General features: G+C 41.4%; 1 protein-coding gene across 2 annotated transcripts in view; it reads left to right on the forward strand.

The window, feature by feature from the left end:
* Positions 1 to 25,647, forward strand: part of CAMSAP1 (calmodulin regulated spectrin associated protein 1) — a 342,698-nt gene that overhangs the window by 189,096 nt on the left and 127,955 nt on the right. Inside the window, exons 6-7 of one of the 2 annotated variants that reach the window (XM_069241639.1) lie at positions 2,888 to 2,920; positions 14,616 to 14,757. In XM_069241639.1, coding sequence (XP_069097740.1) covers positions 2,888 to 2,920; positions 14,616 to 14,757 — 175 coding nt within the window. The remainder of the gene's footprint in view (positions 1 to 2,887; positions 2,921 to 14,615; positions 14,758 to 25,647) is intronic. The other variant, XM_069241640.1, reaches the window with a different exon arrangement.

Consider the following 25,647-nt stretch of genomic DNA (forward strand, 5'->3'; position numbering starts at 1 on the left):
TGGGTCCAGGGGCGCCTCCCCTGAGGCCTCAGGGGAGCTGTGTCGGCAGTCCTTGCCAGTGGTGTGGAGGGACTCTAAATCACCTCTCCTCACTGGTTAATCCCGGTGCTTCCACAGACCAGAATGTCGATGAAGGCTAAGTGTCAGATGCCTGCATCTGTTGACCCGCTCCCCTCTGTAATGGGGGTGGGGTTCAGTGTTCCTTCCAGGTGACAAGAGGATTATGGTGATTAATTTGTCATCAGCCTCCTGCTGTTCCTGGTCTTCCCTATCTCTTTGTGTCTTTGCTCTCCCCTCATATTTTCAGTGGTCGTGTAGCTGCTGACTATGTATGGCATAGTGCGCCCAGTAGCTTGTCAGGCTCCTCTTGCCATTGGGCAGAGCCCCATGCCAGAACCCACAGAGGATCCACGTCGTCTTTCAACATGCCTACATCAGTGGCTGTGGACCGTAACGCTCTTGCAGTCATGTCGTGAGAGGCCAGTGCGAGTGTCTGGAGTGTGGTTTCTCTATGGACCTCGCCCGGCGTCCAGCTCCGTGAATCTGTTGTGCCATCTGAAGTGGTGCAGCGCTTAGCTCCGTGTTATCTCCCCGGCTCCCCTCTGCACCACTCCTCCGGCTATTGCAGCCGTGGTCTCTAGTTATTGAGCCTGCCGCTCTCAGCTCGCTTCTTGCTGTGGGGTGGGAAGAGATCTTCGATCCCTGATCTTTTTAGGGTTTGTGGCTTCCCCAACGACTACACCGCATTGGGATCTGGCAGCTACAGTAGGGAAGGTGTCCCTTCGGCAGACCCCAGCACCCATGGCAGTGCCATTCTCAGCCACGAGCATCTGGATTGTGGGACCCACTGCTATGGGTGCTCCTCACCGAGAGTCTTGCTCCTTACTATTGCACTTTGCCACCTTGAGAGGTGTAGGCCTCGCCACGTGCTGTGTTATCCCATCAGTTCTCCCTCTTCTCCACTGGCTTCAGCGATCGTGGTCTCCTGGATGTCGCCCCTTCCAATCTGAACTTGCAACTTGCTGGGGGTGGTGGGTATAACGTCATCAGGATGGTGCTGGATGGGGCTTAAATAGCAGGAGCTCTCTTAGCTGCTTCCTACGTCATCGACGTCAGGTCCCACCCCCTGTAAGAAGGTAATTTGACAGCCTGGAATGAATAACAAGCATTTGAAAACAACCGATGTAGCATTTGCTTGAGTTAGAGCTATTAGCGTTGTAAACTCATAACCAGACTTTTCTTGCCACGTAAATTAAAAGAAAAAAAACTAACGGGATCGCGCTATGTAAAATGCAGCGCAATGTCACTGAAATTGAAAACGAAGAAAATTAGCAGGATTACGATATGTAAAACCTAACGCAATTGTGCTGCGTGGAAAATAAAAAGATAAATTAGTCTGGAAACCATGCTGAAAACATGGAGCTTCTAATGTTTTCAGTAGTTGGCTGGTGCGCTCGAGGAGGGCTAAACACCGGAAAAGGCATGCCTTTCACAAATTAAATCAATCGGATTTTAAAAGGCAAGCCCACGAACCAATGAAAGTGACAGGTGTGACATGGGTGTGGTTAAAAGCCCAAAGAGAGATAACAGGGACGAAGCGCTTGTGTGCTCGACCCTAAAAAGGCCACTTATTCCTTCCTCATTCGGATCTCAATATAATGCAAGTTTTCTTCATACATACGACTTTTGAGGCCATGACCGTTTTTTCTTATCTCTTTACCTGGAAGAGTGGCTTCATAGTAGCTATTATGTTAGGAAAGAGAGTCGGTGCTCCATTCTCTTTCGGCAAAGGAACCATTAATTGCTCTCCTATTAAAAATAGTTCTCAGAACACTATTTTCGTTACCGGCGGGTTTCTGATTTTCTTTTGAACCAGAAAAGTTGTGACCCCAGTTTTCATCCAAGGGTTCATGGCAATTCAATTGGAAAAAAAAATGTTGCTTAATGTTCCCAAGCCCATGTGGACACCATTTGTAGTTTTTCGGAGAAATGTACCGACTGCCCAGATCTGTACGTCAGCGTGTTCACAACTACTGCCTTTTGTAGGCATACTCATTCGATACTGTGAAGCTGATCAGTCCTTTGACCTGGTGATTTTGCAAAAGTTGATGTTTTGAATCATTGTCATTCATACGTTGAGGTCGATTTCTTCATCATTTAGTGTCGGTCCCAGCATGTTGGGTTTGTGTAATCCATAAAGGCTGTAAGAACCCACTTCTCTTCCTCTCTGTCATCTGGTGAATGACCTCTCCTCTGCAGTTCGGGGAGTAGTGACCTGCAAGAATGGGCCATAGTTCTGGTCACGTGAACTCACTGTTGCCCTGCACCTTGGCTGACTCAAGCAGGTCAGTGGTGCGGATGCTCGGCTGCCAGATGAGATGTTTAACTTGTGGTATGGGTAGAAAATTTCACTACTGACCCACGCCCTCCTGGCCAGGATAACGTTTTTGTGTGTCTTGTTTCTCTGGCATTGCAGATGTGATTGCATTTGCCCCTGGTCTCTATATCTTGCATCAGCAATCTGTGTCGACATAATAAGAAAGTGTTACTTACCTCTGTTAAATAAACTAAAGACGGAAAATACATTTTAAACTCTGCCCAAATACAAATGTTGACCATGAATGTTAATTGCTTTTTTCTGTTTTGCAAATCGATTTAATTAAGTGTTAATTAAATGTTTGACATTGGGACCGTGCATGACTAACATTTTACTTTTTATGTGCATCCGTGCGATATTTGGAATGTTAAACTAACCAGTTTGTTTGCTCTGATTCATCAAACAATTGGAAAAGCTTTTGAGATTAGTTCCAGGCAATTGAAACCTCTGCTTATAACTTGCTGTACTCCATTTCCTTTGCTTAACTTCCTTCCCTTGCTTCCTGAACAGTCTCCTTCCAAGTGGTATTGGAAATTAGTACCTGTAAGTTAATTGTTGGATATTCACATCAAATATCATCCACAAACCCATGGTTTTCTTTTTTTATTCTTGAGTTTGCTTCCATGAAATTCTAACATCTGTGCAAAAACAAAAACTGCCACCTTTAACCTATAATTGACAGATATTGGAAACTAGGTGTGGCGTTCAGGTCTATTATCAGTAAATAGAATATATCCTTAGTCTAATACTTAAACATATTTTTCAACTTGTATTCGATATCGTTTGTGAAATTAACTGATTACCTTTAACTGATTAACTGGTATAACATTAAAGTTTGGATATATTTTTCAAATTGTCCCTGTCCCTTAATTTAATTTCTTTTATATGTGTATGCCCCTGCCTGATTCTCCAATACATAATGTGTCTATGCTGCTAATCATACTATGCAGATCATCCTAGTATGACTAGCGCTCATAATTACACGTTTGCATTGCATAGTAGATGTTGGACCTTGTGTGAAATTTAGCTTGTTGCTTGGCATGTTTACTCACCATCATCTGTGTTTTGTTGTTTTCCGTTTGTGTGTAAGCCTGACCTGATGCATGCCATAGCTCACTGCATGCAGGAACCAGTGGAGTATGCTCGTGTGGTACAGTATGATTCACATTACATTACGTAGATCAGTGCAGGCTTGGCAAACTATATTGCAAGTGCTTTTTACCTCGCTCTTCCAAAAATGCTCTGCAACTATATCACATTATGCCTACATTAATGGGTTTGCTAGATCCTGGCCTATCTGTGAACAAGAACATGTAACACCAATTTGGAACACTGCTGTGTGAGAACCAAACAATTGGCCAGCATTTTAAACACACTCTATTGTAAAACTGAATTTTATAGTTTGACCTGAGTTGGAGAAGCATTTTTTTTAGCCTATTGAGTAGTATGTGTATTTCAGGTAGATATACATGGCTTCAAATGTGTTACCACTGTGACATTTTCATAACTAATAAAATGAGATACAGTGATGTACTGTGGATCAAAATGTTGATGGGGTGGAGGAAAGGAGTGGTGGGGGTGTGGGCCAAGATTGGTTGAGTCCCCAGTGTCATCCTTTGAATTCCAAAATGTTCACCCTTTCATTGGTGAAAGAAAGCCCCATAAGTAACCAACATATTAAATTGTGATGTACAGCTTGGGTGACAATCAATGGTTTTAATATCGATTGATATTAAGGCTTACAAACCATTACTGCCAAGTTTTCACTCACGTTGTCTTGGTAATTTGCCTCATGTATCTTTTCCTGCTGTGTGCTTTATTTTTGCGCTTTTCAGTTTCAAGTGTTTTAATGCTGCTATTAAGGCAATTCCTCATTTTTTTTGTTAATACCCTTTGCATGTTTTTGCCGACTCAAAAGTACAAATTAAGATAGAATGTAAAAGTGACAAATGCATGCCAATAACTTGTACTCTTGCTATAACTTTGGTGAACACCGCATACTCCAAACTATGCAGGATTTAAGATTGTTCCACCAAAATGGTTTGACCAAGCTACCTTTCTGGGCTTAGGATAGTATGCATTTGAGGATGACCCTCTAAGTAAACTAGAGGCATTTCTGTATTAAAAGGAACACCCTTTAGTGAAACACTAGTCACAATCAGTTGATAATGTTAAATGAATGTCTGTTGTGTTTGATATATTCATATTTACGTACTCACCATGTAGGAGACTTCTAACTGCAATATATCTGTAGAACACAAATGGAATTTCAAAACTGTTGTGAAGGAGAGTAGCTTAAAAAAATGAGAAAACAATGTACTTGTTGAGCATGACTTTATTTCCGAATGTACCATGCTCCAACATGTAAAAGTAATAAATACCCTATCAACTGATTCACAAGCACCAACTCTACCAAAATTAGTTTAGGATACTTGACATATACAGTGTATTCAATAAATCATATAAGAATACCACATGTTAAAAAGAAAGTTTAGGATCCACACAAATGTGGATTGTATCTCTGGTTAAAATATTTTCCCTACTTGTAGTTTATTTCTTTGAACCTCTGACTTATGCACACATTAGGCAGTATATATAAACTAGCTTAAGTCCCTTTATAGACCATTTAGGGTTCAACGTTTGTATTAAATATTTTACTTCATCATAGTTAATTGCATTTTTTGTAATTCTGCGTTCGTTTAATTTGTATACAGCAGCATGGAAGTTGTGTGAGAACCCTTTACTTTGGAGTGAAAGTAAATGTATTACCATACCGATGGACACTTCCAACTGCAGATAACCTGACCATGTTAATTGTTTCCTGTCATTAGACTGAACTGGGAAATTTTAGAGGAATTCTCCTACTTGCTGCTAGATTGCGTTGTGCAGCTTGGCTCCAACGTTGTTCTCTTCCAGAAGTGATGCGCAGTGCTGCAGTTAAGCACCACCCCAACACGCTAACATCAGTTCCTTTCTTTTTGCGCCGTGAGGTATGGATCCGGATATTCTTCCGGGTCTTAAACCAGATTTCTGGACTAAATTTTATCCAGTGTGCCAAGGGAAATTCCAACCCCTAAAAACCACAGGGTTTAAACTGTGCAGTGTCTGTCATAAACCTATGCCTATTATGGACCCTCACAAAGCTCGCTTATGATGTGTGGGTTTGGAACCCAGCTCCAAGGCCTGTGGGGATAGGGCCCAGTTTAATCCAAAGTCCATACAGGAATGTAAAGTCAAACTCTGTCGAGAAACACAAGAAGACTCTGCACCATGATTGGTTGAAGTAAAAATAAAGGTCCAGTTCCTTCAGCAGGTCATTGTCGCCGTCTAAGTCTTTGGGTAAGTCAAAGAAAAAACACACAAAATCAAAGCGTCTCCTTCCTGCCACTCTTGAACTCAGAGAGGATACAAGGGCATCACTTTCCTTCTTAGTCTTACTTCCCATCACCAGGGAGCCTGTTCAGAGACACCCTGGACTCCAAGTCTGTAGACAATGTCTCAGCAACCAGAAGCCTTCAGGGAGGCTATCCTCTCTAGTTTCTGTTGCACCTTAAAGCCCCAACGATCTGTAGGGGCATTCATTCGGACTTCAGCTGGCTGTTGTGCCCTTGGTGCCATCTGTGCTTGTACTACCTACGTTGAGTTCAGCACCAACTCTGGTGATTACTTTGGCTATGGCATCCACCCTGTGATGGTCCTGAATACATCAAGGTCCGATGATGAGATACAGCCTATTGGGCTGTCTGACTTTGAACTGAATATGGCACGACCTTGACCAAAGTTGTGCCCAGAGCCGACCAATTAGTAACCTCTCTGATACCTTGGACTTACTACACTGTAGGGCCTAGACTTGACATAATCCCTTTGGATCGAATTCTGAAAGTGACAGCTGTGATGACTGGGACAATACTGTTCCTCAGTATGATAATGAAAACTAGTGTAAAGGGCTTAAGGATGCCAGTGGGCTTAACATTTCGACTGATACTGGCCTCATCTCCCCTGGATTCTGCTATAGAGTGGGAGCTGTAGTGATGGGAAGGGCAGTAGAAGTTTTAGATCTGCAATTGCCAGCCATTGAAGTGAAAATTAACATATTGGTAGATGTTATACAATATGGCCAGGCTCCCACTGGGCCACTGTTTAACAAGGCACTTCATTGACACCCTTTTGGGCACCTGGGCTCAGCCCTGTTCAAGTCTGCCTATTAATAGACCATTTGTCTGTTATCCTCCTGCATCTGGGGATCTGCCTTTCTAACTCTGCATCCAACTCCAGAAACAGGCACCCACCATCAAAGTCAACCCCAATGCCTTTCTCTCTGCCCCCCATTTGTGAGTCCCTAAAAAAATAGAGACATTATAAAAGAGAAGTTTCTCCTCTGAGCCTTGATCTGAAATCCATAAATGCCAGCTATCGCTTCAGTTGTTACTTGCATGGCCTTTGGGATAAGGTGGCTGAGGGTTTACGAACTGTTCCGGATGGAGTGTGTGTCTCAGTTGGGCTATGCAGGACGGTAGCGATGTTGCAAAGTTTGTGAAATGCTCATGATGGGACACAATTGAGTGCCTGGGACGTGACATTGAGACTAGTGTGACCCTCTGGTGCCACGCCTGACTCCATCTTGACTAATGGAGATCGCCATATTTCCGGACTTATGCAGAATCATTATAATGACTGTCATTAGATACAGATGCTACCTGACAGTATCTTTCTAAGAACTGTGGAATCGTCAAGCTTCGGTCAGTGACGCAGATACAACCAACAAGGCAACATTTGTCTGGGTCAAATGGCTATTTTCCACCATGTCATAGTTGATGAAAAACAAATTGGCATATAACCAAGATAGTGTTGGCTGAATTGATGTCCTTTTATCTTGTATGTTCTTAAGGAAATGTCTGGGGCGCATACCTTGATGCACATAATTTACGTCAGACATTGCTGTCTCTGACAAGGTTTAGTATATAAGGACGATCACTTGACAGGAGAGGTCCTTAGCCCAGATTATTGCCTCAGAGCCTGTCCCACCTACTGCCGGCGCACTCTGCAAATGCTACATCTCGCCTGAAGCTGATAATACTGAGTCCTGTAGGAAGATAGACTGTTACTGCAGTGTGTTTGCACTTTATGGGGAGCACAGTTTCCCTGCTTCTGCGGATAAAAACAGCCTTTGCTGTCAACAAGGCATGCAGTGTGTGTTCTCTCCCTAAGAAAGTCTAGACTGAAGTTGCTCTGCCTTCCATGCTGTCACAGTATAGCGCATAGAAGTCGATATTAGGGTGTTAGGTATTAGATGCCCTTGTAAATTACAATTTAAACATTTAAATTCCATTTCAAACAGTTGTAGAAATGTTTGTGTAGTTGTTTTAGATGTACTGAGAAAGATTGTTCCCGTAGTAATAAATGCTTTTTACCTAAAAGTATTCATTCTTCTTCTTAGTACACTGTGTGTGATATTGTGAATAATGAAATAAGGTTTGTTTCTGATTCCGCGGTGCCCCTGATTCCTTCAGAGGGTTGTTAATAACCCAAAAGCGATACTTCTATGTCAATAACACACTGAATATTTTTTTGGGGGGCTAAAGTAACCTGTCTTTCACATTCATCGCTGGTGCATTGAACTGAGTTCATCTGTGTCACCTGTAGGAGTGAAAGCACACCTTGTAGAGTAACGGCAAAGTCATAACTTAGGAAATACATTTTGTGACTGGCGTTGAAGGCAGGGACAGTCTAGAAAGCAACTGTCTTCTTTCCAGTTAGACCAAGCCTTTTACCAAAAAAGTCTAGTTAATTTCCTTTTTCTACAGAACCCATTATTCATCTAATGATTTTACAGCCACATTTGAAGCTGTGCTTGCTCTCTACAGGCCTGAGCATATATATACATTGTTTTGTTTGTGACATTCCTCCAAGGCCTCAATGAGAAACGTTCCCTAGAAGTAGTTGACCTTGTTATGCACCCGAGGCCCACTTCACAGTACAGCAAGCCAGATTCTCAGTATGGTACTGCAATTGTTATCGTCTGTAAATGTTCAAGTGGGAACGCTGCCAACTATTTTCGCACCTCCATCATTTAGGGTAGTATTCAGTTCTACACACGTGGGCTGCAAGACGGTTCCTAAATATATCGATCTTCAGTTATGGTACCGTGGTCTAGCACTTTCATTTCAGAGATGAGGCTGATGAGGATCATTTTAAAAAAATTCTTGCTGTGTCAGACCAACAATTGGATCCAGTCTCCATTTCAGTTTAGGTAAACTCTCTTGGCTGATGAGGTTGATAGGCTTTAAGGCACGCCACAGGCCAGGTACAGGCCTAGCACCTGTTACCCATGAAGTACACAAGATAAAAACCCAGTTTCTCCAAAAAACTTTACTTTCCTCAATTAGTCCCAAATAAGAAATGGGGCATTTTGGCTAGTCTGAAGGTTATTCATGGCTAGGACTAACATTTAAATGTTTGGTATGCTAGTTCCCATATCCATTTTAGGAAATGATTACACTAATTTAATAAAACCTTCATTTAATGTCGGGTTGAGAGCTTGCATCAGTTTTAAGATGCTAATATTTTCTAAACGGTGACCCTTTAATAATGTATTGAATTAAGAGGCATCCTTTAATTTATTCAGCATGTACATAATGGTTGAATAATTAGCATAGAATGTGCAGACTGCCTAATGCTAGAACGACAATTTATATGCATGTTGTTTTGGTGCTGCAATTATTGAGTATTTAAAGTAAGTAAACATCATTATTCTTCACTCTTTTTTGTGATTTTCCATGGATTAGCAATAAAGTGGTTCCTTAGTTTGACCAATAAGGGATTTCCATAACGAAGGCAAAAGGATGTCTAGCATGGATTGTAAAAACTGTACATTTACTAAATGAAAATGTACATATCTATCTGTCAGTATTTTGGGCACCGAATATGAAGGATCCTACCCAGGATGTGGCTGTATAAGGCCTGAAGCTTTTGGTTTGCACCTAGGCAATCATTGACAGCCATTTGACACAGCTAAAAGATGAATACATTAATTCTCATTTGTTTTTCTTTATAGGAGTTTCTGTTATAATGGTTTTTTTCTACAAGGAAAGGATATAACTTAATAAGCAGGTTATTTGAACTACTGCTAAACAAGCTTGACAAAATCTTACCTAGACTGAAAGGTATAATTTTCTGATTGAAGCAGACCAAATACATGAGTTGACACAATTGACACCTACCTGTATATCGTGTTACCTTGGGGTTTGTAGCAATGTAGTTTTGCTTTCCTGTTTACAGTTTGTTGGAAATTCCTGTGCTTTTTTTAGTGTTTTCCAGTGTTTTAAAATATTGTTAAAATTAGTGTTTATCAGTGTTGACTCTTTTTTTTTTGCTCCGCAGAATATGTTGTGTTTATGCAGAGCTTATGATGAATATGGCTTTTATTTCCTTCATTCATTCATCCCTATTGTCCATTTTTTCTTCCTTATTTCCTGCTCTCAGCTACCCTCTCTGTACCTTAGGGTTCAGTTTGCTATCATGAATAGCTTCACTTTATTGCCCTCACCTTCCTGCTTGTCTCATTTTTCAGAACACAGGCTGCTCTTTCCATCAGCAGTCCTGCCCAGGATGTCCATGGATGATGATAGGTTTGCTCCTCATTAGGATTTCATTGCAACACATAAAAAGTTAAATGAGAACATTTAACATAACTTCCCACTGCTTAAGTCTTCAGACAAATTACAAAGATTGACTAAAGATTTTCTACGTAGGACATGAGATATATTGTGGGTGATCGACCCCCCTGATATTCCAGAATTGTGCCCCACTACCCTGGTCTTTGTCTAGATATTCCAAGAAAAGACTGGACCAAAAATGTAGGTTTAGTGTCTATTCTTGGCCTGTTCTGGACCTACCTGGCCACAGGGGGAATAGTCTGTGAAGGATTAATATTTATGCTGTTAGGTATAGTGTCTTTGGTGAAAGCTGACTCTGATACTTTATAAAGAAGCAGCTAAAATAGGGAAGAAACTTTATAACCTGCAGGATGCGTTGTTATTTACCTATGCCATCCACAACATAAATGAAATTGTTCATTTGAAAGCATGCTTGATGATCTGTAGGCACTGTTTGTTTTTTACCAAGCATGTGGGTATGTGTTTATTTGAAAGCAGTGCAGAGACAATAGCTACCTAATCTTCTCTGTTGTGGGTGGGGGACAGGTAGATGCAGTAGCCTGGACTTCACCTTGGGGCAATGACCTCGGATTGGTGCGGTCTCTACGAATCCAAAGGGTCCCTCGTTTCAGAAAATTATGGTCATTATCATTGCATATCGACTACACTCCTAAGCAAGGGATGTACGTATTGGGATAACTGTTGTAAGGTCCTGACGAATTGCCATAGCTCCTTAGGGACTGGAAAGGCATGAAACATGTTGACCAACTACCGACCAATAATCATCATGTGAGAATACAAAGAACATTATCATCCTATATATTCTCTGCTCTGTTTTTAATCTTTAATATAGACTCCAGGAGCAAACAAACTCGGGCAGTAGCATGTTATCGTTAATTTTACTCTGCACTGCTCCTCACCAGTCTTCTTGGATAGTTTTCGGAGCCCATCACACATTGGACACATTAGAGTTGTAGACCTGCAACCCAAGAGGCTATAAATAGATCTCAGTCAAAAACCCCACTAGAGTGGTCCTCTGGGCATTTCAGCGCCATGCTTAAGAAGACATATCCCTCTCCTTCCCCACCCCTCCGACTCACTCAGACAGGTGCTGTGCTGAGGGGCCCCCTACAGGGAGGCTGCGAAGCTGTGTGTTCTTTTTGAGACTAAAACTTTTTTTTTTCTTTTTGCCAGTGTTTGTTACAGTGGTGAGGGCCTGACAGCTCCCACAACATTACGGTGTTACAAAAGCCATGTCAAAATAAGGCACACAATGACGAAACTAAAAGATACACAAAAATGTTGGATCAGTTGGCTTTGCAGTGCTAGTTTATTTTCGGGATTCCCATAATCTTGGTGAAAATGGTTACACTGATTTTCCATTAGGGTTATTTTTTGGGACTACTAGCACGCATCAACACATTTTACTAAATGACACTTCAGAGAAATAGCACCTAAAATTTCATAGTAGTAAAATGTGTTTATCGCCTACTTTTTTCAAAACATATTATTTTGAAAGCAAAGAATCATCACTCTTGCTTACAAACTTCTGCAAAAATGTGCATCTAATCAGAGAGCTTTCTGGAAGCATTATACTTAGCCTCATATAGTTAAACATTTCAAACTTGTACACATTATTTTATTTTAGCTGCAACTAATGTTAGTAGTGCAGTGTGACCTTAAACATTTATTTACAGTGCCCCCCCTAATAATGAAGGTTTTTAATTAATGAACTATAAATACAAGTTTGAAGAGCATTAACATATGGACACGCATATTACCTCAACTGCAGACCGTTCCCTTCTCAGTAAAGTGGAAGCCAAAGGGTTTGTGCGGCAGGGGGTTGGGCATACTTATCCCAAGGACAAAAGAAAAATGAAAACATGTTGCCCTTTACCCCAAACAATATGTCCCGGGCTTTGGGCTACCACATTCCTGCATGGTAGAGCATCCCAGTTGAGAAACGGAAGACCTTTATCTTTAACCTAGAAGGTTCAGGTAAAAGAGAGTTTTATGGGAGGCTTGCGTGTTAAGAGTTTGAAACTGAGTACGTTAATTTTATAATAATACTTTTACTTTTTAATAGGAGTTCTTTAATTCCGCTCTTGAAGGCACTGGAAGGATTAGCCATCCTCTTATAGGAAGGAAAGTTCTTCCTGATAACGGATGCTGCCACTGACAAAACCTTTTTACATTTTGTTTTGCTTTAAAAATGTTGGAATATTAAGCACCAGTTTCTAGAGTTTGTGTTTAGCTAGGATATTCACTTTTTTGTGCATGGTATTTAGTCAACTCAGCGCAATCCGATCTAGGCCCCAGCAGCTTTCATCTTTTTAAAAGGGAATAAAGGCACCTGAGGAGGGAACTTATGTTCATGTAGCACCACTTTCTGACACCACTTAGTTGAGCACCAGAGATGCTAGCCTGTGGCCACACCAGCTTTTCCCAGAACATGGACATTGTTATCAGAGCATTATGAAAGAAGTTACCAATCTTGTGGTTTTTGGGGCTCACTGAAGAACATTAACCTGTGCGCATACTTGATGAACATTGTGAGGTCCTCATTTAGTCATATTGTTTACTGCGTCATACAGGTGGCTGGACATGTGTAAGACCCAATTATTGGCTGTTGGTGCCTGTTTGAGCTGGGCTTTCATTAGGTGGTATTTAAAGGGCATAATGCACCTATTTCCTACTTTTTACATATGCTGTGTGTTGCTTGTTCTAATGCACTACTTACCACCTGCAATATGAAGTCATTCTCTGATTATCTGGGAAGGCTCATTTTTTAATCACTCTAGTGTGCATTATTGATATTTAAGCCAAAATTGTGCAGTCTTGCCAAGTGACTCTGATGTTGAGGACTCCTCTTGTGCTTGCTTTCAAGATGTAGACCGAATTACCCATAAATGACAAGCTATGCCTGCTTACTTCCTCAACTTAGGACACTAAGTATATTGAGATCTAGTGTGATTTATGTTCTTGGATTGACGGAGCAATGACTCTGCTACCAACCACTACACCCAAGTAGAACTTGACATATCTGGTGTCCCTGCACTTTCCACTAAACCTATGATGCCTTCCAAGAATTCCTTCATGCTTGTGCCTTTTCAGAGTTGCATGTTGGGTTAGTAAAATGTCCTCTTCCAATCATTGTGCAGGTGTTATGCTTTTGAGGCTTATTACTCTAGCTTTTACAGAAACTGTTTCTTAGGCCTTAGTTGCATGATGTTGCCTCCTCTGGTTATATTTACTGTAACGTTTGAGAATGGGAATCAGCCAGTACGTAGCAGTAACCTGCCTATTGTCCACCCTTCCCTATAACCTACAAACTGTGATCTCTCAAATCCTTTTCTTTCAGCAATAAGCATGTACAATGCTCAACTCCTGCGTGAATCAACAATCCCCCAACAATTTCCCCTTTAATTTAAACTGTCCATAAAACACGTTGACAGCCATCTTGTCTGTTTCCTATACTAGTTGCCACACTCCCACCCCATCCAGTCCATATCTCAGTTGTCTGCTTTTTTTCTACTGAAAAGTATTCCAGTATTTCCTTCTATATCGTAGAAAAGATTTTCCCAAATTTTCTTGTAGTTTTCCATTACTTTCTTTTAAGATCCATATTGTTAAAAAGAAAATTTGAAAATAATATGCAATAAGGCAGTCTTGCCTTATGATTGCACTTGATCTTGAGTTGTGGTGTTTGTTGAGCTTCAGCATGCAGGGTTACTTTGACTTTTAGAAAATCCGCCCTTATGTTTGTGTTGCTAATTACTGTAAAGACATTGGCACTAGGGTTGAGCGAAGAATTCCGTTCCGCCGTCGGAATTTTGCCCATTCTGCACGGAGCTCTGGAAAACTCAACAACGCAGAGGTTTTTTTCTCTTGTGTAGCTCACCAGCGTTAGGTTGGCAAGTTAGAGAAATCGCTATGTTGGCAAGCGAGATTTCTGAACACGGGCGGTCGCTGCAGGTTGCTACCACCCGCGTTGAGAAAGCTGATGCTCTTGCATTGAGGAAGATACAGCTTGAGTAGAAAATCTACTCGAGCGGCAGAAAGAATTTAGTGCTGTCTGGCCGCATGATGCCTTTCCTGCTGATTTTACAGCATAGGAGAAACTCCTCGTGATGAAAATCAGCACAAACGGCGTAAGTTACCCAAACTCTGTCGCTCGCGAACTCCACATAGCACCATTGAGTTTTTTCGCCACTTTGCGGAATTCCGCATAGCAGAACTCAACAAACTGTACAGGCCTAACTAGCACCTGTCCATTTAAGGTAATGTTTTAGTCAGAATTACTCTGCTGAAATCAGACTTATTTCTTTTGAACAGGAACTGCATCAAATGTGTTTTCTTGAGAAATGGGAAATATAAATAATCATATTTTGAATCCAGCTAAAGAAAGTGGTTACTGCTAATTACATGTGTGGCCCGCTTAGGTAAAACCAAATGTTTTTTTCATTTGTCTGTGAGGGAAAATCTAGAATATAGGTTTGGGGTGCAACAATTTGTTTAAACTGTGAATAATCAGATGGGCCGACTGTAGCTGATTTAATGTACAGTGTGGTTTCCCTCTGTAGGTACGTTACAGGCGAGATCACCCATCCAACAGGCAGTTGCCATATTTCCCATTGCTTGAAGACCTGATGAAAGATGCTAGTGATGGTGCTGCTCTATTGGCTGTCATACATTACTACTGCCCAGAACACATGAAGCTGGATGGTACGTGGACAAGAAGCTTGGAATCACAGCTTTTCACTCATGTCCTTGTTTTACCAGTCCTGTAAAACATATTTGTCATTGTTTAAAGTAACACATTTCCCAAAATAATGGTTTCTGTTTGGATAAAATCTTTTAAAATGTGCAATCAAATCAAAATAACTGTCACATGGGTTGTTTCTGTTGTATCTCTGGTAAGACATATTTATACATGCCTACTGTGTAACCCCCTTTAGCCATGGTATAGTTTATGCATTTTGTCTTGTTTGTCTGCTGTAAATGCTCCTTAGTGTATCTGACATGTCTGTCTCCTGTTTATTCCATCATTTGCATAAGGACAATAAGACACTGTTTAGGAAAAGTTACTTTTCGTCAGTATTGAACTTTCATATGTTCACATGCTTGACCCACTCTTTGTCATGCTGATAAGCCCTGGTTACTTTAAAAGCAGCAAGCAGTGTCAAAATGGACATAGGTCTTACCAACAGTGTTCGTTTCTTAGTACATTCAGGGCCGGATTTTGTCACAAGCCAGCTGGGCCCATGCCCAGGGCACCAATCTTCAGAGGGGTGCACAGAACTGTGTACATTGAGGTTATGCAAACAGCAGCATCCCTCTCACCGTTCTCCAGCCTTGTCTGTGTCCCTGTGTGCTCGTTTTTCTGTCAGATTTGCTAGTTTAAAGTTATTTTATTCCTTCATTATATCTTGGAGGATATTTTTAACACCCCATTAGTCCCCTTCCTTGCCTTCCCTTCACCCTCTCACTCCAGTTTTTCCCACTGCTGACTTGGCTGCTGCATTCACATCCAGGCAGTGTTATGCCTACTGAAGGTATGCCTTCCACATAGCTGCTTGATAGATGTCCTCCAGCATAAAGTGCAGCTGCTGTTACTATGGTTCTGGTGGCGTGCACGCTTGCTCTGCCCCGGAGTGGATGCAATGCTGTGTACACACCAGTGGTTCTTAGCCTGTGGTCCGAGGATCCCTGAAGGTCCATGAGAACTACTCGGAGGATACACAACTTTCCCCCCAAAATTAATGAATATTAAAATTAATACATAAACTAATAAAGTATATACAAATAAAGAAGCGAAATTGGAAATGTTAAAACTGTCTATATTTGATTGTAATACTTTTGTATATTGTTTTTGAGATGCAAACCTTAAAATTGCCTAGCCTGGAAGGGCCGCTGCTTCCAGTAATGACTCAGTGGGGACGCCGACTTCCATTTATTTTTCACTGGGAGTCCTGAGTAGCCAAAAGATTAAGAACCACTGGTTTAGACAATGGGAGGCCTCTTTCTGATTGGCCAAACAAGACCACCCCCCACGCACACACAGGAGCAGGAGTGTCCTCAGTCCTGTTAGCAGAGAAAATGAGCCCCATGAACATTTTATAAAGTAAGGTCGCTGTGATGTAGCAGGCCCCACACAGCCGTGTGCCACTGCACCTGCTTCACTTATGATAGCTACCAACTTGCAAAGTGGTCTATGCCCTTTGTTAAACCGTGGACCCCCATCTTACCCAACTGTCTGAATCCAAATTAGGCTGCCTCCTCTGCTTCAATTTTATCCTCCCTTGGCTCATTACTCCGAGACGCAAAGCAACACTGGCATAGCAAGGGTGCAAAGGCCCCTAATGCAGGAAAGGATAGTAACACAGCCAAAATATCATAATTGGGGTTTAGTTAGCCCCTCACACCACTTTGTGGTGTTTAGTTTAAATGACAAATGAGCTCCCAGATAATACCCCTCCTCTAGTCTATCTCTTAGAAGGTTTCCATGGATCCTGCTACTTTCCTCTTTCTCCCGGGCCAATGCTTTGAGGTCCAGGTTATCTGGACTCTTGATCTGAATGCAACTTAAATTGTCCTACTCCCTGCAACCCCTTCCCCCTAGACTCACCTGAAAGGGCATCTGCATATAATCAGAGGTCAAAAGTAGACAGGATCTATGGGGACTGCCCATGCCATTTAATTTTACAATAACAGTTCTCATTGTATTTGTTAAAAGCAACCATATCAGGACGGCTAATGCAGACCTTTAAGTGTATCTGGCTGAAAATGAAGGTGGTGGTGTATCTCCTTTGCTATGAAGCTTAGAAAGGAACAGCGAGTTGAAGGAACAGGCCTTCTCCCCAGAGTGCTTGCTACCTGAAAGAAACACAAATATATGTAATTAATCACCAAGTGGAAACAATGCCTGGTGACCTGTGTACACTTTAATTTATGGAGTTATTGAAGCTTCATGGTGACAAAGATTTATTATTATTGAGAGGTAATGTTAAGGGTGTTCTCACCTGAGTTCTGCAATTCATTGTTTTATTGGTGACATAAAAATGTTTACACTAGGTATGATCTGAGTATCTATTGCTAAAATATATACTTCAAAAGCAATTATTGTAGCTTAAAAACTAAATCATTATGCGACAGCCCACCTTATACTGTGTGTAATTCAGTTTAAAAATAAGGACTTGTATTCAAATACACAGTGTTCCCTGTCATAGTCTTGCACTTCGTAGCGCCATAAATACACAAATCACTTTTCACCCTTGCATTAACTAGGATTAAATAGTGTGACCCTCTGGTCACACTCATGGACATCTGCCGATATTTGCATTAACCAGTTGAGGTTGGATTAGTTTCTCTTGCACTCACTTTTCCATTTCAAATGTGTGTGCTATTTTATATACAATAATTTGTAAATGAAAGAACAACAAACAAGTTTCAGAACACTTTTTAGTTTTTAGCCATGTCTTTGAACCTGATACCACATTCAGTGCCCCAAAGGCCAGACTAGCCTTTTACTCCATCAAGAAGTTCCCCTGTGGGCTGGAGCATTGGAGACTGGTTTTGATAGCCCAATGCTTGTGCCTCTCTACTTTCCCTAATTTTCCAGAGTTTAATTTGCAGCAGAGGGTGGCTTCAAAAGACAAAGAAAAAGAGGTCAGAACAGAAGAAGGTGAAAAAGATTAGAAAGAGCGGGTAGAGAGACAATAGATGGAAATAGAGAGCTAAGAGAAAGACAGTGGGGCTGGGTTGAGCTGTTTTGCCTGAGTTGTTTCTGGTTCCCCTGAGCTAGAATAGCAAAGATGCAATGGGACCTGGGGCAAACAATGGAAATGGCCCCTTGGTCTGCTGATGGGTTTAGCAGTTACCAGGGTTCGATGGGCCCTTTGGGGCTCTGGACCCCTGTGCCCACTGCTGGATATCATAGTGTTTCCCACCCAATGAAAACTGAACACATTGTGATTTTAATGAACTGTGATATGAAACTGTGCATCGTGAAGATCCACTGAGGATTTGGGCTCCCCTTCCTGAAGATTAAAAAAGTTTTCTTGAGGGTTACTAGGTTACCATTCTGAAGAATAGTTTTTTTCAGAAATTGGTTCACGTTTAGAAGGGCCAGTAATGGGCTCTACTGGCTTGATTTTTATATACATTTTTTGTTGACCAGCAAAATCTTGGTGCACAATTCTTGATTTCTCTCATTCTTTGGGACCTTTTCTGTGACTCCTTTTAGGAGAAGGAGCAGAATCTCTTGCTGTAGCTCCAGTAAGTGTAGATGATGTACTGTTCTGGGCAGGTCACTGGTTTCTGTCAAAGTGTGACATTACTCCTTTATTTGAAGCACCCATTGAACTGTAATTGTTGCTTTTCACATGGTGTAAAAGCAGGGATCCTTCCCCTGACTGCTTACACTTGGGTCGGTTTGGGCAGGCATCTGGTGAAAGTCATCTCTTTCGGTTCCTAGAACACCCCTTTTCTTTGCTAATCTTCTGCCACAGCCTTGGTGCAGACCCTCTGCCTGAAGAGTACTCTAGATCATACTTTGATGTCTTGGGTGGTGTTAGGTTCTTCGTTGGCTTCCAAGCTGCAAGAAGCCTCTTCTATAGGCTTGAGATCTTTTTGAGCCATGAATAGGAATTTGTACTGTAAAGTTTGTCAGGAGTGTGCTGTGTCCATCTTCATGTTCTGCAGGGTGTTGCGTCCATGTTTTCCAAAAACATAATGTGTTCACCATAAGGAGTGTCCTTGATCTTTGCCTTGATTTCTTGATTAAAGGACATTGACTGAACTAACTTCTGCCTGAGCAAGACTGTTGCCCTTGTGAGCTTACTGCTTTTAAACATCCATTGCTGCATCAATGACAACTGCCAACAAATTTGCATCTTCCTTGATAATGGCCTTTGCTGCTTTCATTCTGCCCTCAGGCATGACTGATAAGGGGTGGCATGTCTGGTGGTCGTATACCCCCAGTATGTCTAAGCCATTCTCCACTTATTTGGTTGTTGCAGCCATAGAGCTGTCCCTGTGCCACAGGTTGTTTATGCACCTTCCCTCTATCTCTGGCCACCTGAAGCTGCAGTGACGGGATTTTTTAACGTAAGCTGATCAGCTGCTGCATGACGGAGTCAGGCTTCGGGTGGTCAGTTACGCATACCATAAGGGCTTAAAAGTGGTTCTCATGGTCAAGAAGGTTGCTGAAGATGAGGTGGTCTCTACCATTGATGGTAGATGCATTGTTGCCACTGGTGGGATGGACGTTGACTGAGAGGTGAAGATCATTTAATGGTGTTGACAGTGATGAGGTGCCTGTTGACCTAATGGCCATCGACGGTGAGATCTTTCTTATTAAAAAAAAAAAAGGAGCTTTGATTGTCGACTTAGGGGACAAGTCTGACGATGGTTGGTAGTGCTGGACTTTCACACAGTTTTTTGTGCAGGTTCTTCCTTTCCCTTTTCTGATAAAGGCTTTGCCTGATCTTTGAAAGAGGTGGGAGGGCCTCTTTACAGGTAAATTCAGCTGAGGAGGTTCCATATGCTTCCTTCTTTTTATCGCCTTTGTTGAAGTTCTTTTTAGGGGCACCTTTCCTAGCATTTTCCCCAAAAGGAGGGGGCATCCCTTTAGAAGGAGGATTTTTTCTTCTTTTCCAGCAAGCAAGTAAAAAGCTAACCACCTTTCTCCTCTTTGAGAGGGATAAAGGCAATTAACACGATGGTCATGGAAATCATCAGTATAGAGGTTTGCCTGTAGGCTGAGCAAGACCTTCAGAGAGAGCCTTTTTCAGCCATAGTGACAGTTGGGGACAGCAGACAGCCCTCTGGCCCAGCACTAAGGTGAAAATCTCAGAAATCCCATAAAAACAACTAGCAGTTTGATGAAAGCTGAAGATGGGACTGGTTATGGTCCAGGGAGGACCAAATAAATATTGATAAGTGACCAGTTTAAAGTCAAACACAGGTTAGAGTGGAGCTCTTGTCATGGACTTCTTCTCCTTGCTTCTAAACGGGAGAATGGGAGCTCAGCATTTCTGTCTCATTGGCTGAAGTCGGATGTTTCTCATTAGGCTAATGTGCTGCTAAAAAAAATCACACTGTTGTGGCCAGTAGTCATTTTAACACTGTCTGCTTCTGTTTAAAGTTTCCCGGCATTTCCAGCCTTGCAACTAGGAATGTATGTGTGTGGTATTTGTATATCATGTACCTAGCCAAAAAGGCAGCAGTGTGCTATACAGGGTCATAGGCAAGCTTACAGTTACTGGTTGATAGGAATGGTTGCACGTTCTTGTATTGCTACTATATTGCGATGTAGTTTTCTTTATTAGAGGCGTGTCTTAAACTCTTTCTTATGCTGGAGCAGAGTTGGGGTGTACTCAGATGTTGATCCTGATCGTGGGTGCTTAGATAGAAAAGGCCTGCTGCCTTGTTTTTACACTTCTTAGTCTCCAGTCTAATGATAGCCTGGCTGCAGGTGTGCGGAAACAACCAAAGACTGAGAACATGTCCACAGGATAAGGGGGTTGTCCAGTCATGATCTTTGTAAATGATGCAGTTGGTTTTGAAAATGATGAAAATAGCGGGGTTCATTGGGGTTCTATCAGCATGGGAGGGATGTGATCAGATTTGTTTGAGCCATAGGGTTTGTGTTGTGCCATGTAAATTGCCCTTAAAGGGGGTCAGAGTGGAGTCTTGAAGGCCGTGGAGCTGGATGTTACCAACAGCAAAATTCAAAAGTATAAAGGCTTGAACAGCAGTTCTGCAGCCTCTTTTCTGGAAGAAATGTTTTCACCACTTTTTGTACTATTTCCTGCTTGCGATTGGCAAATAGCAAGAGTAATACCTTGATTAGACTGAGTTTCATGTAAATGTTGGACATTTAGGTCTAGATAACATGCTGCAGGCAGTGTTTGATGCATTGGGTGTATGGCGCAGAGGAGACTCAGTTAGAGTTGTGTATCCTCGGAATATTGGTGAACCTTAATGCTATTTTCTGTGAATACAGCCACAAGGGACACCATGTAATACTTGTAGATGATAAGAGATAGTATGGAACCATAGTGAACTCATCAGGTGATGGAGATCTTTTGGGACCTGTAGATGACATTGTGCACAAACAGGTGATGTTTAGAAAGGTAATAGGAGAAGCACTGAATGACTTTGCCAGTGAATCTCTTTCAAGACTCCAGGTTGTGATTGAGGGCTTGATGGTTGACTATCTAAGGCAGCTGAGCGGTTCAGTCATATCCGGAGGCATGGGCATCATCATTTGTGGTCGTCTACAGTGTTTAAAGTACTGATCTCTGTGCTGAAGCTAAACTGGTAGTCATGCAACAGTTGGTTAGCATTTAAGGGACATTAGAGTTGTGTTCTTTTTCAGTGATCTTGCTGACAATGAGTAGATGAATGATGGTCCGATATTTGGTGAGGGACTAATGTAGTTGCTTTAGGATTGGGAGGATCGGAACTGTTTGAGAGCTTCTGGGAAGATGCCTGGAGTGAGGGAGGCTTTAACAGTGGTGAGTAGTAGTGAGAGCACTTTCCAGGAGAAATCATTGATGAAGGGGGAAAGTAAGACCTTCTCTTCATTGGATGTAGGTTTGAGAGAGTTGAGTATATTGGCAAGATCTGAGGGATTTGAAGAAAGGCCATTGTGGCATTTTACGAGAATGGGTGGATGTAGGAACAGAAGCAGGTATGGTGTTGATGTATTGTCCGAACTTTATCTTTTGACTGAAGAGGGGGGTGATTGCATTGCAGGTGTCTGTGAAGCGTGAGATAAGTGAGCCTGAAAGATGGTTGATACAGTGTTTGGTTATTTTGAAAATTGTTCTGTTTCTGTTTGTGGCTTTATTGATAGTGTTGGTATAGAATTCTGCTTTGGCTGATGTGATTAGTTGTCTGCATGTTGTGTACGGGGACTCCAGGATCATGAGGTCACCAGGAGCTCTGTTTTTCTTCCATTTTCTCTTCTGTCTGTGAATGGAGCATATAAAGTCAGCTAGGGCCATTAGCCAAGGGCATGAAGCCTTTAGCTTGCATGTTTTTGTTGGATTATGGATGTTTAAATAGTGTTCCAAAAACATATTATGAAGGGTGTTGGCATTGGAGGTGGAATTAGCAGGGCAAGAAATGCATTAAGATGTTGATGGAGAAGTCTTTAAATGTCTGAAAGTTTGGTCACCTCTTTTGGGTTGACCTCATCTTGTTTGTAGTATGCAAAGCAGGGACATAGGGATGAAAAGTGGTGGTCGTGTCGAGGAGTATGGGTGATTTACATTTAATTGTTTGCGATTCTGAAAAGACAAAGATGAAGAAATGGCACTTAGAGTGTGTTGGAGGGTGGTGTGCTAGATCATACTGAGTATGTCAGAGTTTGAAAGGATGTTTTTTTTGTAGCTTGTCTCTGAGGTAGAAGTCGCCCAAAAAGATAGTGGTGTGGTGGTTTGATGGATGAAGTGGTGAGGAAATCTGAGAATTCATCACTGGAGTCCTTGCATGTCCAGAGACGCCTGTAGATGAGATGTAAGACGTTAGTCCGAGTTGCAGAGAGTAAGAAGAGGTATGTCAGTAGTTCCATAGAGTTGACTGTTGCTTGTTGCCTAGGATGCAGGACTAGGAAGACTTATGGATGACAGCGAGGCCTGCACTCTTTTTATGAATGCAGTTCTCATAATAGATGCTGTAGATGGTGAAAAGGAGGATGTTGGATATGTAGGGGGTGAACCATGTTCTTTTAGTGAAGATTTAGCTACATTTGTGGTAAATGATGTCATCTGGAATATCTGGAGCTTTGAGTACTGTAAAGTGAGCATTAAAGAGTGAGTTTTAATGTGTGTTCTGTACTTGAGGGTGTGTGCTGGTTAGTGGGATATGTACTTGGTTAGATCTAGGCATTGTGTGGATGCTATACGAGTGTTACTGTCACCATGGTCTGTGTGTGATTTTGAGGATTGTTACTGTGAGTGCTAGGTGAGGAACATGATTGTTACCTTGGAGGATTCATATGATCAGGGTTCTGGCCCTAATAGGCCCAAATTGGCAAAACCTTCTTCTGTCTCTGCCTTTGTGGATGCCTGGTCTGTGGGACCCCCAAAGAAAATGCCTGAACTAAATAGAATGCAGGAAGTGATCTCACTTCCTGGACCGATAGGAGATGTGTAACGAGGTCATCTTGCCTGGATTCTTTTAAAATCTGTTTTAGATGGAAATCAGCGGTATCGCTTTCTGTGCAGATAGGTGATGGTAAATTATTAAAGCATGTGAATATATGAAAGAGAAAGTGCTGGTAAACAATGAAACTTTTGTTAGGCTCCAACATGATCACTTAGGACGTAAGGTATAACCTTTGTTGCAACCAGACATATCTGCTTTGTGCATTTTACGGATTTACATTATGAATTACCTCTGGAAATATTTGCCACAGTCCTCATCAAAATTAAAAATGCATCAAGAATGTTTGAAGACTTCTCTTTTGTGGTATCCTTGATAATCATACAGTGGATATATGTCTGTGTGAATCTGAAACACTTTATGAAGAGAAAAGGTCTATCTTTTTTACCATAGTCATTTAAACATTGCGAACCTCATGAAGTCACTACCACTAAAACATTGTGAACCTCATCAAGTCATTGTGAACCACAGCTTCATGCAGGGAAAACATTGCTACCTGGACGTTACTTGTCTTGGGATAGTAATTTTCTTGAATACTACTTTGCTTATTTTTTCCAGTTTTTGTAACATTGTTTTCTGATTGCACCACTTAACGTCTTTGGAGCTTCTCTTTTTTTGTAATGAAGTGCTTTTTTGAGAGGTTACTTTTTTTTATTGTTTTGCCTCAAAGGGCTCATGCCTTCACTTTTGTGAACAAACTAAAGAGAGACAATGCAGAAAAGACATTAGTTGTCAGTCACCATTCAAGAATATCCTTTTTGCCACAAAATGTTCTTGATGACATTACAGAACAGGGCAAGAATTAGCCTGAGAGAAAGGTGAGTATGCAGTATACTTCTTCAGTGTCTTATGCTGGGTTGCGATAATTAAAAAAGCTTACACAAACTCCTCGCTTCATTTTTCCACTTTCTTCAGCTCCTAATATCTTATCTCAGAGGAAGTGAACGGAATGGCAACTTCACTGTACAAGCTGTTCCACTTAGATGCAAAGTTCCGTTCAGTAATATTGATTACCAGACTGTGGTCACCCATTTTCTGATGTCCCAGACAATTGACATGTAGGCACAGATTGCCTAATAGTTATATGCTGCCAACAAGCTTTGGTATTGAGGGGCACACAGTAAAAGACCTCAGTGTCACGCTGGTCTCAGCTGTGCCTTATGTGTTTTGATGAACAATGTCATTTTTTTCATTTGACTCTAACTACAGCATTGTTAGAATAGCGACTGACGATATTACTGCTATTCTGCACTGAAGAAAACATCAAATAGTCTTATAATCTCAGTATGACAAAATCTTGTTTAGAATTCTCCCCTATCAAAGTGCATGTGGCTGCTATCAAAGGTTTCAGCAGAAGTCTATCTCAGACCTTTTTTTCTGCAGTTGGGTTCATAAAGAACTTCTTAGAGGGACTCGGAAAAGTATATTCTTCAGTTAAAAGCATCCTCAAATTTAGGAATTTAACATAACACATTCAAAGTTAGTGATCCCACCTTTGGCACCCTTGCACAAATCAGGCCTTGCATTTTCAGAATTTTGACTTAAAATTCAACTTTACCATTAAAGAGGGTTTTAAATAAAAATTCTTTAGATACCAAACTCTACATTCTGCTTGCTCCCAATTTATAGTTCTCACTTATTAAATATGATAAGTTAACCCAATGTTATCCTATGGGAGAGGCAGGCTTTGCAGTAGTGAAAAACAAATGAAAGGGTATTTCACTACCAAGACATGTGACACTACATACCAAACTTTTTAAATGCACTGCACCCAGCCCTGTGGGCTATTTAGGGCCTACCTAGTGGTGAATTATATGTATTAAAAAGAAAGGTTTTGGCCTGTCAAAAAGTTTGTTTTGAGAATAAGCTAGAGCGTATCAATATGTGCTACTACCAGCATGCACAGCTGCGAGGCCCAAAGGCTCAAACCAATGAAACTTGCTTATAAACAATTTAACAGTTCATTAATCCTTCCAGAGCAAAAGTGCTCAATTCTTCAGTTTATTATATTCCACTGAATAGACCGTTCATTCGTCAAAACAAACGTTCTTCATATTGTTAGGTGAATCATGATGACTGAAAACAGCTGGTGTTGAATCCTATTGCATTTCAGGTGTTAGCCTTTTATCAGGGGAACTGTAAAATATATATATCAAACCAACGTGTGTGCTGGGACTATGGTACATTGATTGGCTAGAGCTTATTCTCAGTCATCTGTGTGTTCAGGGCAGAATTCCATCCAGCACAGCACCACCTATAATCTCATTTATTGTTCGAGTAAGAGGAATTATGTTTAAAATTATGTGCACTGTATCTGTTTTTTGTTTTTGTTTTCTTTGTTTTGCCAAGTCAAAATTGCAGTTTAAACATGCACAAGCTGCAATGGCAGGCCTTAGACAGGTTTAAAAGGCTACTTAAGTAGGTGGCACAATCAGTACT

This window comes from Pleurodeles waltl, chromosome 6 (genome assembly GCF_031143425.1).
Source record: "Pleurodeles waltl isolate 20211129_DDA chromosome 6, aPleWal1.hap1.20221129, whole genome shotgun sequence".
Lineage (NCBI taxonomy): Eukaryota > Metazoa > Chordata > Amphibia > Caudata > Salamandridae > Pleurodeles > Pleurodeles waltl.